General features: G+C 38.1%; 2 protein-coding genes across 3 annotated transcripts; one reads left to right on the forward strand and one right to left on the reverse strand.

Moving 5' to 3' along the window:
- The first annotated feature begins 4857 nt into the window (after positions 1 to 4857).
- LOC112191986 (pentatricopeptide repeat-containing protein At3g46790, chloroplastic) lies at positions 4858 to 9291 on the forward strand. The gene is made up of 7 exons (XM_024331495.2): positions 4858 to 5230; positions 5796 to 5909; positions 6053 to 6190; positions 6532 to 6636; positions 6725 to 6847; positions 7008 to 7103; positions 7246 to 9291. Exons 1-7 carry the CDS (start codon positions 4988 to 4990, stop codon positions 9121 to 9123), a joined length of 2697 nt encoding a protein of 898 aa, XP_024187263.1. The 5' UTR covers positions 4858 to 4987; the 3' UTR covers positions 9124 to 9291.
- A 159-nt stretch (positions 9292 to 9450) lies between these two features.
- On the reverse strand, positions 9451 to 11934 carry LOC112192039 (phenylacetaldehyde reductase). 2 transcript variants are annotated; one of them, XM_040517316.1, is made up of 6 exons: positions 11768 to 11932; positions 11467 to 11639; positions 11141 to 11332; positions 10351 to 10513; positions 9922 to 10108; positions 9451 to 9795 (listed from the first exon to the last, which is right to left on the reverse strand). In XM_040517316.1, the coding sequence occupies exons 1-6, from the start codon at positions 11889 to 11891 to the stop codon at positions 9651 to 9653; spliced, it is 984 nt and encodes a 327-aa protein (XP_040373250.1). In that variant the 5' UTR covers positions 11892 to 11932; the 3' UTR covers positions 9451 to 9650. The 2 variants fall into 2 exon arrangements, with proteins under 2 accessions (XP_040373250.1, XP_024187326.1); XM_024331558.2 differs by having other exon boundaries at positions 9472 to 9795; positions 11774 to 11934.
- Between the last annotated feature and the right edge of the window lie 3384 nt (positions 11935 to 15318).

A 15318-nucleotide genomic window follows, 5' to 3' on the forward strand; every position in this document is an offset into this window, starting at 1 on the left:
TACATTCGTTTGTGACTACTGCTTTTGTCACGAAAAGAATGGTCTCCCAATGTTTTGTGAAGAGTCTAAGAAGACTTATCACAAAGAATGCTTCATAGCTGAAGCGAGAAGAAAAACCAAGAATGGTCTTGTCAGCCAATTGGTTAAGCAAGAATATGAAGAGTATTTTGCCGAGCAAAAGGCAAAAGAAATTGAAACTCTTTTCCAAGAAACCATGGAACCATCTTCCTCGAAAAAGGAAGAAATCGTCGATGAAGAAAAAGTCGATGAAGATCTTGAACTGGTTGAAATACCAGAAAATGTAGAACTGGTGAAACCACCAGAAACTGTTCATCTCTTAGAAAGACAAGAAGCTACTGACACATGGGATCTACTTGGCCAACCTTCTGGCAAGTATGATTATAAAGTCAGATATGATCCTCCGTCCTGGTTCGGTGATCCAGACATCAAAGAGATAATTATTCCTACAAACTGGGATGATAGTGAAGATAAATCACCCATGCAGGAAAATGTTTCAGAAGAATGTAAACCATTCATTCCAAAAGAGCAAGCTCAAGAAAATGAGCCTCACCAATCGAAAGTCGTCTCTACAAGTAGATACAGCAACTACATAGAGATCGGGCTCAAGTTCCCTGATCACAGGAAATATCATCTACATGCCTTTGTAGATAATGGATCAGGTTTTACTGTTGCAAAGAGATTTGCAATTCCAGATGAACTCTGGAAAGAAGATAAGAAAAAGTCTGCTACTGGTGTTACACTTGATGGAAGCCATCTCACCATGAAGAAAGTAGCAAAAAATGTTCATATCACCATTGGTGGAGGAACATTTATCATCCAGAATGTTTGGCAGTCCGAAGGCCAAGGATCAGATTTCCTGATAGGAAATGATTTTATTCTCCAACAGAGATTCATTCAGGATGAAGAAGCGATAGGTTTCAGGAAAGGAGAACGGGTGTTCTGGGCAGACCGACTCACACATGCATTCAGTGTGGTAGGTCCCGGTTTTACTACTCACTATCAGAGATCGCAACCGAATAGTGGTGATCTTACCCCCTACAAACCCAAATTCGAGCCCATACTCCAAATCAAACAACAAGAAGAATTGCTTGTTGAAGAATCCTCAGAAGAAGAAGAAGAAGAAGCTAGTGAAGATGAAGAAGCTAGTTTCATCCATGAACACAACCTCAAGCACTTTCAGAATAAGCTTGAGTCTCAGCAAACTCCCACTCTTGAAAAAATCAAGAAACTACTCGAGCAGAATGTGGATACAAATCCTCAAAAGTTTTGGGAAAAAGACCCAGTGGTCTGTGAATTGAAATTGCATGACATGAATGCTATCTGCCATGTCAAAGCCATTCCTCATTACAAAGAAGAAGATCAAAAGGAATTCAGAAAAGATATTGAAGATCTCCTGAACAAGAAATTGATTCAACCTTCCACTAGCCCTCATCATGCTCCAGCATTCTACGTGAGAAATCATGCAGAAACTCTACGAGGAAAAGCTAGAATGGTGATTGACTACAGAGATGTCAACAAAAAGACTGTCAAAGATGGTTATCAAATTGCTCAAGTAAGAGTACTGATCAACCAGCTCAGAGGAGCCAAAGTCTTTTCGAAATTCGATGCAAAGTCGGGTTTCTGGCAAGTCAAGATGCATCCCGAGAGTGTACCTCTCACTGCATTTGGAACACCACAAGGTCATTACGAGTGGCTGGTGATGCCTTTCGGTCTCAAGCAAGCTCCCTCAATCTTCCAAAGAAAGATGGACAACATCTTCAAGCATGTGGCGGAGTTCTGTGTCGTCTACATAGATGACATTCTGGTCTTCTCCAAAAACAAAGAAGAACACATGAGACACCTCCATGAGGTAGTAAAGCTGATAGTTCAGCATGGAATTATCTTAGGAGAAAAGAAAATCTTCTTTATCCTCGATGAAGTTGATTTCCTAGGAATAAACATCAAAAATGGGGTCATAAAACTCCAACCTCATATCCTTGAGAAAATCTGGAAGTTCCCAGATAGAATTCCTGATGCTAAGAGTCTAGAGAGATTCCTTGGTGTCATAAATTATGGGAGAGACTTCATCCCTAAAATCTCAGGGTTAACAGCAATGTTATCTCCTAAGACGAGTTCCAAAAGAAAATGGAACTTCACAGAAGATGATGAAAAGATTGTGAAGCAGATAAAAAATCTCTGCAAAAATCTCCCTCCTCTCCAACAACCAGAAGAGAATGATGAAATTATCCTCCAGACAGATGCGAGCGATAATTACTGGTCCGGTGTTGTTCTGGCAAGAGCGCCTGGAACTAACATGGAAAAGATCTGCAAATTTTGTAGTGGCAAGTTCAGCCCTGCAGAACTGAATTATCCCACAGGGGAAAAAGAAATTTTGGCTGTCAAGAAAACGATTTTAAATTCACCAGCTTTTCTTGGAAAAACCTTTACTGTCCGCACCGATTGTGCCAGAGTAAAGAATTTCAAAAATTTTAAACTTGATAAAGCTGCTGATAGGGGAAGATTAGCAAACTGGCAATTATTTCTTAACCAATATGATTATAATGTTGAATTAATTGCAGGAAACAAGAATTATCTTCCAGACGCATTGACCAGGGAAATGGCAATGTTTAGCCAAAGAGAAGACGACGAAGGTCGTAATCCCAGAAGCAGAAGGACTGGGAAAGAACATGAGCATCAAGAAGATCCTATGGAAACCAAAGAAAAAATTCTTAAAAGGTTTTTGCTAAGTCCTAAAGGACTAGCCTCAACTGATCAATCCCAGGGTAAAGGATTGGCTAGCCCGTCTCAAACGGCAGACGGTAAAGGCTCATCAAGACCGTTGACGGCTGCTGCTTTGCCAAAAAGCAGACCAACTCCAACTGGAGTCATAAATGTTTTTAATTATGAATTAAGAACTTTCGACACTCCTGTGTTCAGAACTGGCAGGAGACTAGCTTATCACCAGAAGGCAATCCTGGATAATCTCTTATTTGCTTTTCAAGAAAGAAGCAGTGGTCTAATGTTCCCGGCACTCTTTGCACTAGCCGAAGAACTATATGAGAACGCCAGACCACAATTTGAAGAAAGTCATATACAGCAGAGTGCTGTAAGAAAAGAAAAAATTCTCTTCCTTGAAAGTCCAGAAAGTGCTAGAGTTCCTGTCATGGCACTTAATGAATCAGACTGGCATGAATTCCATAGTCTGATAGGAAGACATAATCCAGAAGACCTAGTTCCTCCAACTCTCTTTATTGTTTCAGGTCCTTATGTTGGAAGATACCTGGTTAATGTTCAGAGTGAACATCCTCAAGAACACAAGCTCTGGCTTGTTGAAAATGGTTTTGTCCATAATCTGTGGACTAAAACAAATGATGATCTAAAAGGTTTGCCGCCTATCATTGTCAATACAGTCAAAAATGTAAGAAAAAATGACTGTATGCTTCGACTGAAGTTCAGATCCACCCCTCCAGAATGGATCCAGAAGGCAAACGGTGAAGTTGAATATATTCCTCCTTATCATTATGTAAGAATTATTCAAAGGAAATATCTTCAACCAGCTTGTGTAGGGTACAATGGCCAACCAAACTCAAGCATTCCATGGATGAAGGCCATGACTCTAGAATATATCAAAAAGATCATCTCTGAGGATACCTACAATACCTTCCTGGCAGCAGGAGAAAAATTATCATCACTGCTTACGATCATCCTGACGTAGTCAGCAGTGACTTATTCTTATCTCTTACCAGAAAGGAGATAGATTCGACACTGGCATGCTTACGATGGGTGGAAAAACTTGAAACTGACAACCACTACAAGATGTATGTTGATACAGATGTCGAAGACAATGCAACAACAGTAAGGATGGCCCAGGCAGATAACGACTCGTTTGTCCTTGGTCACAATTCAGAAACCGACGAGAACATGTGAAGCAGCAGGTGTAGAAAACACCGAAAGTCCTTTTGGATTTTTCCCAAAAGTGACTTTTGCTTTTCAAAAAGCAGGTGAAAAACATTTCACCTAAAGGAATCTGCTTTTTCCTCGGCCGACCTCCACCAGCAGGAGCACTAAGGAAAGCAGGAAATCACGGAGTCGTTCTGTATATTTTGTTGTTTTGAATTGTAATTTGAGTTCCGCTCCCTATATAAGGAGCTTTAGCTTCTCTTAGAAGGCATTCGAAAAAAGAAAGGCATCAGTTCTATATTCGAAAATCTCTAAGATCAGCATATCTCAGTAGCAGTAGCAGTCCGTCTGTGGACACAGTGTGCTTTCTATTACAAGTAAGTGTTTGTAAAACAGTTATGAGTAGCTAAAACAGCTTCTAGCTGTTTGCCCAAGAGTGAGGCTCTGGGTTCTGTATCTGTATTTATGTTTGAATAAATAAATTCAGTTTGTGCCTAGTACTCTGTCACAAAAATATTTTACTGTTTTTTCATCTATGTTTTGGTAAGCAGTAGCAGTCAGTAAGCAGTAGCAGTCTTTCTATAAAAACTGACCCCTATCATACTAAGGCAGCAGTGATTCCGCCCTGGTAGTAGCCACTTAGACAGGAAGTCGTTAGGTGAAATTGTGGCATGTTGAAGGCTAGTCCTTAGGCTGATACTGTGTTAGTTTGGAAAAGAAATAGGCTGATACTGTGTACTGTAGCTGATACTATGTAAAAAGCAAAAGAAGGTAAAAGGAGAATAGTGTCTGTCCTTAATTGTATAGTGGAAAAGGTTGTGGACTTAGTTGTCAAAAAATATGTTGTCTGGTAGTGCTTTGTAGTTAACCCAAATAAAAAAGCACAGAAAGCCAAAAAAAAAAAAAAATCTTTTTCTTTTTCTTCTGGAGTGAGCTGTTCTGGGGACAAAAGCAGAAGGGGTTTAAACGTAATCCAAAGCTGAGGGAGGGTTTTAGCTCCAAAACCAAAAACCCTACTCTCACTTTCTAGTGTTTCACTCTGATATGCTTCTTCCTCACTAGTCACTACTAAAAGGTAGGTAGGCTCATGGCTGCTCTGGCTCACGCCCTGCTCGGAATCATCCCAGCTCGGTGTGGTCTCTGCCGAGCCATCAATCCCAACCTCTGCTGCTCTTGGCGCCCTTTACCTAATCCCTCTGGATTCTCCATTTCCAGTAGGACCCACCTTGCTAATCTCACCGCCCGGTCCAGACTCAACGCCGCCCACACCCTCACCGTCCACAATGCCTCCGCTCCCACCACTCTTGAAATCCCCGTCACCTGTTACCAGGTCACTGCAAAACTTCATTCTTTTTCTCTCAATTCAATTGGGTTCTGATTTTAGTTGCTTTTATTTTTCTGGGTTTTCTGATGTTCAATCCTTATCCCCAAGTTCAGCTTTTTCTATGGAAATATCATGTCTTTTTGATTTTGTAGTGATATTTGATGCACCAAATTTTCACTCTTTGTTTTTTTGTGAACAAGTTAGTTGAGATTATTCGCTTTCGCGTATTGCAATTGCATCATTGCATCTATGTATTGGATGTTAATCGAATTACTTTTGAGTATTGAGATTTAGTACCCTTCTTATCAATTACTTGGATGTTTGTTAATTGATGTTTTGTTCTTGCGACATTTATATTTGTTTTCGAATGTTTCTTATCAGTTTCAAATGCATGGCAGAGGGCTTTCACTGCTGGATATGTTCTGTGATTCTTATAGTGGTTGTCAGAGTTCGTGTCGTTTAGCAATTTACATGTTTTTCTTGTGGGAGTGAAATGTGTTCCTTGTGCAGCCACACTGCCGTCTATCAATATTTTTCGAGTTTACTTATTAGTCTGGATTTAAACTTGCAGCTTATTGGCGTTCCTGATCAAGCTGAGAAAGATGAGGTTATTAAAGTGGTTATGGATTTGAAGAATTCTGAAGTTGAAGAGGGTTATACTGAGAATGCTATTAAATCTCGGCAGGTAGATAACTTGAAACTATAGTTGTAAATTTCCTTCAAACCTTAAAATTCATTTTCCTTTCTTAATACAGGTGGTAAAGCTATCTTAAGTTGTTTTGATTGCTTTTATTGATTTATTTTATCGTCTACTGGGTTGCTTTGCAGGATCTCTTAATGGATGTGAGAGATAAGCTTATTTTTGAACCAGAATATGCTGGTAATAGTAGTGAAAATATCCGACCTAAATCTGCTCTTCAAATCCCTTGGGCGTGGTTGGCAGCTGCTCTTTGCCTCCTTCAGGAGGTATATTTTTGTCTTTGTACAATCTACTTTGTTTAGGCTTAGTTTTCAGTTTTTGTCGAAATACATACATAGAGAACTATTATTATTACTTTAAAAAAAAAAGACATATATACTTAAATAGTCAGAGAGGGATTAGATTATTTTTGGACACTGGTAAACTGTAGTTTGAAGTGAAACTCATATTTTTGTTTTTGAGTCTGAATTTATATTTTTGGTACTATCCATCTTATTTTAGTTTGAAATATTTCTCATTAGTCTTTGTTAATGTTATTCATTTCATTTTTTTTTCAATTAACTATGTGGTTTTAGAAGATGGATTTTATTGGATTTCTCCCTGCCAGGTTAGGGAAGTAGAGCTTGTGCTAGATATTGGTCAAGCAGCTATTAAGCATCCAGATGCTAAGCCATATACTCATGATATTCTTCTTTCTATGGCACTGGCTGAGGTAAGAAGCGTCAGCAAATAGGTCTGGATCTTGTACCGTCAATTTTGTTTTAGTTTCATTTTCTTATCATAGGTGTCCTTTCTTGAAGTGTGCAACTGCAATGATTGGTTTTGAGAGGAACAAAGTGTCCCAGGGATTTGAAGCTATTGCTCGTGCTCAGAGTCTTCTAAGAAGTAAAAAATCTCTTGAGAAAATATCATTATTATCTAAGGTAATGGACACATTTTATATTATTTCTCTGAAAATGTTTTTTCCTAATGGCATTTGTTGGTTCAGTCTACTATATGCATCTGGTCCATTGTGAAATGGGAGAAAAGAGAGTGATTGGTTGTTTTATTTTGTTATTCTGACCTTGTAATACGGTTTTGCAGATTGACAGAGCTAAAACTATGTGTGAGTGTCTGATTGCATCAGAGCTTACTGATCTGAAACTAGAGGAAGCTCTTATGCTGTTTCTTCTCGGTAAGGTATGTGTTTTTGCTTTCCTCATTCAAATATTGGGTGCTGTTTCATTGAAATACTTTTGGGTGTATGGGAGTCATGGATTTTTTTTTTTTTTGGGTCCAATATTTCCTTTTGTTTCCTCCATTCTGACATTTTGGTTTTCAGGATAATGAGGCTGCAGTTGTTGAAAAGCTGAAGAAGCTTGATGGAAGCAAAAACCAATTAATACAGTCTTTATGCAAACAAGGTGACCTCAAGCTAGCTCTACAACTTTTTCCTCACGAACCCAACCCATCCCAACAGACCTGTGAGCTCTTAATCCTTTCTTGCATCCGCCAGGATTCTCTCTCTGATGGGTTAGACGTGCATCGCCACCTTGTTGATGGCGGGTGGGACCAAGACCCTTTTTTGGCCACCAAACTTATAGAGATGTACTCTGAGTTGGACTCCATCGAGAATGCACGTGAAGTATTCGATAAAACTCGTAAAAGAACTATTTATATGTGGAATGCACTTTTTAGAGCCCTTACGTTGGCTGGCCATGGAACTGAGGTGTTAAATTTGTACAGACAAATGAATACAATTGGGGTTTCGTCTGATCGGTTTACGTATACGTATGTACTCAAAGCTTGTGTTGTTTCAGAGATTTTGAGTTCGCTTCTCCAGAAGGGAAAGGAGATTCATGGGCATATTTTGCGTCACGGATATGGGGCCCATGTTCATGTAACGACCACTTTGTTGGATATGTATGCAAGGTTCAGGTGCGTTTCATGTGCTAGTAGTGTATTTGATCAGATGCAAAATAGAAATGTGGTTTCTTGGAGTGCTATGATTGCTTGCTATGCAAAGAATGCAAGGCCTTATGAAGCTTTGGAACTTTTTCGGAAGATGATACTAGAGGCCCCTGATTTGTTTCCCAATTCCGTGACCATGGTTAGTGTTCTTCAAGCTTGTGCAGCTCTTGCTGCCTTGGAGCAGGGGAAGTTCATTCATGGGTACATCCTGAGAAGGGGTCTTGATTCAACCCTTCCGGTTATGAGTAGCCTTATCACAATGTATGCGAGATGTGGTAAGCTTGAGCTGGGCCAACAAGTTTTCAATTTGATAAAAAAGAAGGATGTGGTTTCATGGAATTCCTTGATTTCAAGTTATGGAATTCATGGATATGGAAAGAGGGCAATTCAAATTTTTGAAGACATGATCAATCATGGAGTATCACCGAGTCATATTTCATTTGTTAGTGTTTTGGGGGCCTGTAGTCATGAAGGTCTTGTTGACGAGGGGAAGTTAATATTCCACTCTATGGTGAGAGATCATGGATTATATCCCAGCATTGAGCAGTATGCTTGTATGGTGGATCTTCTTGGTCGTGCTAATCGGTTAGATGAAGCAGCCAAGGTCATTGAAGATATGCGGATTGAACCAGGAGCTCAAGTTTGGGGTGCTCTTCTTGGATCATGTAGGATACATGGTAATGTTGATCTGGCAGAGAGAGCAAGCAAAAGGTTATTTGAGCTTGAGCCTAGGAATGCTGGGAATTATGTACTTCTAGCTGATATTTATGCTGAGGCCAAGATGTGGGATGAGGTAAAAAGAGTAAAAAAACTTCTAGAAGCTCGGGAACTTCAAAAGGTACCAGGTCGCAGTTGGATTGAAGTTAATAGGAAGATATACTCATTCGATTCTGTTGACGAGTTTAACCCACAAATGGAGCAACTTCATGCACTGCTGGGTGAATTGTCAATAGAGATGAAAGGACGAGGATATAAGCCACAGACTAAAGTTGTCCTCTATGATCTTGATGAGGAAGAGAAGGAACGTATAGTATTAGGCCATAGTGAAAAGTTAGCAGTTGCATTTGGTCTCATCAATACCAAAAATGGGGAAACTATTCGGATTTCCAAGAATTTGAGGCTATGTGAAGATTGCCATTATGTTACAAAGTTCATATCCAAGTTTACCAATAGAGAGATTCTAGTCCGAGATGTAAATCGGTTTCACCATTTCCGTGATGGGGTTTGTTCATGCGGGGATTATTGGTAAGTGCAAACAATTATTCTTTCATTTTTGTTACCTAATAACAAAATAGGAGAAGTTGTGGAAGTTATAGAGATCTTAAAAGGATACATAGTGTAATTGGAACACTGTAGAATTATATGAAAACTTGTTCTGATGAATAAATAGTTCTTCAAGCTTTATGATTTAGATTCATTTGCTGACTAATGTGATCTTCTAGCTTGAGTTTTCCTTGAACTCAATTCGATGAGTCATACTGATACAAAACCTGATCATGGCATACAACTAAAAGACAGAAGTGCTGAAAGCTAAACTAACTCGTTTGTTTTAAACCAAATCCTCTACGACATAAGTAAACTTTATTTATCTTGCAAACAATATCTTATCATGATTTTCATTGTTTTATTCCCTGAACCCTATTGTTACAATTATTGGAATAAAAGATACCGCTTTTTTACACATAACTAGTAGAAATTCTGAACACAAACAAACATAAATTCATCATCTCTTTGGAGAAGCTTGTGCAATGAACAAGTAGCTGCCAGTTGCATAATTCAGGCCTCAAGGAAACCCTTTTCCTTCAGGCATTCAATAGTGTCCCTGAGACTTACTTCCAACGGAAGGAAATCAAGTCCCAAACTTTTTGCCTTTTCCTGGGATATTTGATACTGTGGAGCAGAAGGGATATCCTGCTCACATCTGCAAACATCGAAACAAACCGAATCTTTGCCTTAGAAACTTGTCAAATTCAATTAGTTTTCGACTTATTTTGGGTTATCAACATTCAATTGCAAACATTTGTGGCATTTTGCAAACGCAACTTACATTTCAGTTGGGCACAAAGTAGGATGAAGTTCCTTTAAAATCTTCAGAGCCTCGTGAATGGGGGTGACATTTGCAACTAAACAATATCTTCCACTAGCTGAAGGAACTTCAAATGCTTGAATATGAGCAGAAGCAACATCTCTAACATCAGTAGATGTATAATTTGCACTAGTTACTCCGTCGATATCTGTATAGGATAAGAAACAAACAATCAATTGATTGAGAATCATCTATAACATATAGTTCACTCCTTATGTTTTCATATATGCATTTGATTCTATTTCCCAGTGCAGTCACCAAATACTAAACCCTAAACCCAAATTGCTCATTCCTAAACCTTAAATGTCCATTTAAGACATATTTCTGTGTAAATTTTCCATCCCTCTGCTCTAACCGGGAAGATAACAGGAGATTATTTCTGAAGTGTACCCTTCTTGAGATCCAGAACCATCTCCACACTGAAATTAAGAGTTGGCTGCAGGAGTGGACCTATCACATACGAGGGATTTATGGCCACCAGGTCAATCCCGTTTTCCTTAGCAAATTTCCAAGCCGCCTCCTCTGCTAAAGTTTTCGAAAGAAAATACCATTCCTGAAAAGTTGATAATAGACCACATGTCAAGGCGAAACATTTCATTTTGTTCTTACTACGCGTGAATAATAGTTGAAAAGTTTTCGAAAGAAAATACCATTCCTTAAAAGTTGATAACAGACAACATGTCAAGGCCAAACATTACGCGTAAATAATAGGTGAAACTTGGAAGATAAATGGGCTAAATACAAATTACTACTCTGTGGTTTAAGTCCAAAATCAATTCAGTCCCTGAAATTCTAATTTCATCAAAAACACCCCTGCACTTTCAATTTTAATCTAATAGGTCTAATTTGTTAGCTTTCCGACAATTGAGTTATTTAATTTGTTAATGTGGCTCATATATGACATATGTTTTATGATGTGGTGTCGAGGTGGTCTGCATAGTCAATTTAAGAGTGAGTCCTACTAATAAAAATAAATAGTTTTTCAACAAATAATCCAACTATAACTTGAACCCATAACAGAATATTAACGAATTGGATCTATTAGATCAAAATTGAAAGTGCAGGGGTGTTTTTGATGAAATTAGAAGTACCGGAACTGAATTGATTTTGGATCTAAACCACAGGGTACTAACTAGTATTTAGCCCAAGATAAATTTAGTATTGGAATAGACATACATACCTTCAACTCCTCACAAACAAGTGGATCAGAAAACCATGTTTCATCAACTACCACATTAGAGGTCAGAGGTCTTCCATTGAGTACAACTGCCGCCATGGAAGATGTTAAAACTACCCTCTTGATTGTTGGAAATTTCACGCACGATTTAAGAACATTAAGTGTTCCCTTTACTGCAGGATCAATCAGTTCTGCCTAAGATGTGGAGCAAAAAGAATTAATTATCGAGTACCGTAAGTTATTTCTCTAATAAGCAAATATGATAAAGGTTTAAATGATGGCAAAGCATTTAAAGCATGTAGAAAAGTAGTCACGGAGATCGGATGAACCTGTGGGTCGCTGATCGATGAAAATAGTACCGGAGATGCTGTGTGGAAAACACCTTCACATCCATCTACTACAAGGTCAAAAGACCCCTCTTCTAACAAGTCTGCTTTGAACAAATGAAGCCTTTCCTTTGCTCCCTCTAGTGAGAGCAAGTGTTCTGTTTTCTTCGGATTATCTGTGGCATATACACAAACGGAATAACTGGTCAGTTTAACAGAGCTACGTTACTTCAAATGCTTAGACCCTACTATTCTGTTGTGTTGAACGAAAACTTATGGAAAGAAAGGAATTTATAGTAGTGACACTGACTTGGGTCACGAACGGTGGCTTTGACTACATAACCTCGCTGTAACAAGAGTTTCACCAGCCATGAAGCTATGAAACCAGAAGCTCCTGTAACACACACAACCTTCCTTTCTCCACTCATCTCTGATTAATTTGTGTCTGTATACCTATCTCTTTGTCTTTGGCTTGCTAGCTAGCTTGCTTCCACATATATATATATTTGTGGAGCAACGTTCTCATCTTAATTAGAACAAAAATATAAACACTGGTGGCTGGCTGGCTGGTTAGCAAATTGTTTATTAAGAAAGGTTCTGTCTTGTTTATTACTTAATTTGTCCCATAAAGATCACTAAAATACATAAAATCAGCAATGATAGAGTCTTCACTTGGAGATTAGGACGTGTTGCGTATCTGTAATAAACTAGTTGTGGATCCTCTAAAGACCTTGAAAGCATTACTTTCATTGAGAAACTGGTGATTCAAGAACAAAATTGGAAAAAGTCCAGTATCTTTAGCTGTCTGGGGTACGTGGTCGATTTGTTCTTTGCTTTTGAATTTTTTTTTGGCTCAAAAAGTTCATTTCATACATACTGGCCTGTTTTGAATCCAGTATCCACATTTGAAATCTGCCTCATGTTCAACAGCTCAACCTGGTTTCCATTTGCAATGTCATACTCATACCCTCGTCACAAAATCGTCAATTGTTATGTGCTAGCTGCTGCTCATAAAGTTTTATCTCGATCATTTATCTCCGTTTTTCACTTGCATATGTGTGTTTCATAGTAATAAAGTAACTTATTGCTAGTGATTAGTGAATAACAACCCTTTTGTTATTAGTCTTTTACTATTTCATCAGTTGGGGAACAGGGAATACGAACTTGAGTATTATGTGTGGGATCGAGGACATTTGGAATTCGGATCCTCCAATGATTTTGTGTGCTGGGAAGGAGGTTTAGCATGCATACAGGTTATTTCCGGTTCCTAAATTAGAGGAGGGTTGTCGTCAAAAAAACATTAGAGGGGGGTTTTTGAGAGACAGACATATAGGTCACATTATTGTGTTATTATTTGTAGTGGTGCGTGTGACTGGAGATGTGGTATTTGTGGCTCTTATATCAGAAGTGTGCAGAAGGAAGCTGACACCTGTTAAGAGTTGAGAGGAGAACGTGTTGATTACGCCAGAAGAGAGATTAGTAAGAAACATTGTGGCAAGAATTCACTAGCGACTTGTACCAGTTTATACGTTAGAGCTTGGTTACAAATTATGCTAGTGAGGTTTAAAAACGCTGCTATCTTAGTCTGTTGTAATTAACGTGAGATATGATAGTGATGTTCTTGAGAGAGTCTTAGTGAAGATTAGTAAGAAACATTGTGATTAGAGTGAAGGGTATAACTACTGATCATATATATCAGAGAGATTTTGCTTGAGTGTAATTCTGAGTGTTCTTATAATACAAATTCTTTTCTACTTCATTGTGAGTTAATATATCCTGACCCATAATTCTAATATATTGTCCTTAGAAGAATGACCATTTCTTTATAAATTATTCCCAAATTAGGCTAATGGCAAGATCTTTCTAAGACATCAAACAATCACTCCACACTTCGTTAGGTTGTGAAGTATAAAAGCAATGTTGACTTGAAATTATTATATATTGTTGTCTACAAACTTCAGAAAATGATGGGATCAAAATTTTTAATGGACAGAAAGATGCTTGCGATGCTTCTTAATTTACTCAATCAGGTATGGATCTACATTCTGCACATAAATTCAAAGAAGTCGGGATGCAGAGGCGCCGGAATAATATTATTTTCATAGTTATCTGTTTGGATTTTAGCTTAAAACAAACTTCAATTGTCAATATGTGACCAATTATTGCAATAATACAGATTATTACAACGCACTACCAATAATGACCAAAATGAGATAAACTTAGTTTTTGGACATTTGCTGCTTTCTCTGTTCAACTCTAGGTATTTTTAAAGGAGAGTGAAATTCACACTCGTCATTTTACAATCTACATTTTATGTTTCATTTTTTGGTAACTTAAATTTTTGTCTTTAGTAACTTAGTTTTGTGTTTTTATGAGAATTTCAATCAAAAAAGTAAAGAAAGAGTGTGGATTGTAAAATGGGGAGTGTGAGTTTCACTCCCCTTTTTCAATTCTTAATCATATCCTCTTTTCAAATTCATCAAACGGTTCAAAGCAAAGGAAAAAATGAAAATATATAAAATAATTAATCCTTTTGTTGATTGTATTATTGTTTTATAATTAGAGCATCTGCAATAGGCTCCTATTTGAACTCTTTAGACAATAGACAATATTTAAGAAGAAGTTAAAAAAAGGCTTCAACCACGCTTTCCTACTACGCTCTCAAAATAGGGAAATTGCTAAGATCTCTTAAATTTAAGTAGAGAAAAGGTGACTTTCAAGAGACTCCTAACGCATTAAATATTTGATTATTTTCCTTATTAATATTCCTTTTAAAAGAAAATAATATTTATGGCTCCTTAGAGTGTGAGTTGGTAACAACTGACAACATATCATGTACGCTACATATATTTAGTTTTTGGACAAAAATACTATTTACTCCCTATATTTATAGGGAGTCGACGTTTCAGTCCCTGACATTTCGATTTCACCTAGAAACTCCATATACTCTCCAATTTCAACAAATTGGTCATTGCTGTCCAAATTGTCCATGAAGTGGCTGACGTGGCTAACTGTGAGAGGACACGTGGTGCCACATCGATTGTAAATTGTCGAAAATAACCCTACCTCTATTACGATTGTTTCGAAACCCTATATCCAAATTCTCGTTCCTAATCTCTCCCAAAAAACCCTAAATTTGAATTTGTGAAAACAGGAACACTGTCCTCTCCATAATCCTCGACAACCCAAAACCCGAGTCTATTGAAAATCGAAAACCCTAAAAGAGAGTCGGCTCATCAATCATTGTTGCTAGGTAAGAAACCACAACCTGAGTCAAAGAGAAGACCGACGTCTATTAGCAACGACATGGTGGTGAACGGCGCTGACTTGTGGTTACCTAGAGCTGTAAACGGGGAGAAGGAGAAGGATGAAATCCCTAATTATGGTAAGTTTCAACTATTTGAACCTCGATATCAGTTGATTGAAGATGATGAATTCTAAGGTTTTGAAAAACAATATTGGGGGTGTATAAATTTCTAGGGTTTCTGGGTTGTGGAAAGATGTATTTGTTTATGGTTTCGGATCTAGGGATGGTAATAGCTTTTGTGTGGTTTCTATTTTGGGGTTTAGGTTTCGAGTGCTTGGGGTTGATTAAAAATTGGGGCTTTGCTATGCTTTATGCACTTTCCCTAAGGGAGAAGAGAGACCTGTTTTCAAAATAATGTATATTTGTTTAGGTGCACTGAAGTGTGACTTTAAGGCAGGTTGTAGATCTGTAATTGGGTTGGATGGTGCACATCTAAAGGGACCCTTTGGGGGGAAATTATTGATAGCTGTAGATGTTAATGCTAATAACAAATCATGGGTGGTGGCATGGGCAATGGTTGAGTTGGAAACCAAAGATGCACGGATCTG

This window comes from Rosa chinensis, chromosome 1, assembly GCF_002994745.2.
Source record: "Rosa chinensis cultivar Old Blush chromosome 1, RchiOBHm-V2, whole genome shotgun sequence".
Taxonomy (NCBI): domain Eukaryota; kingdom Viridiplantae; phylum Streptophyta; class Magnoliopsida; order Rosales; family Rosaceae; genus Rosa; species Rosa chinensis.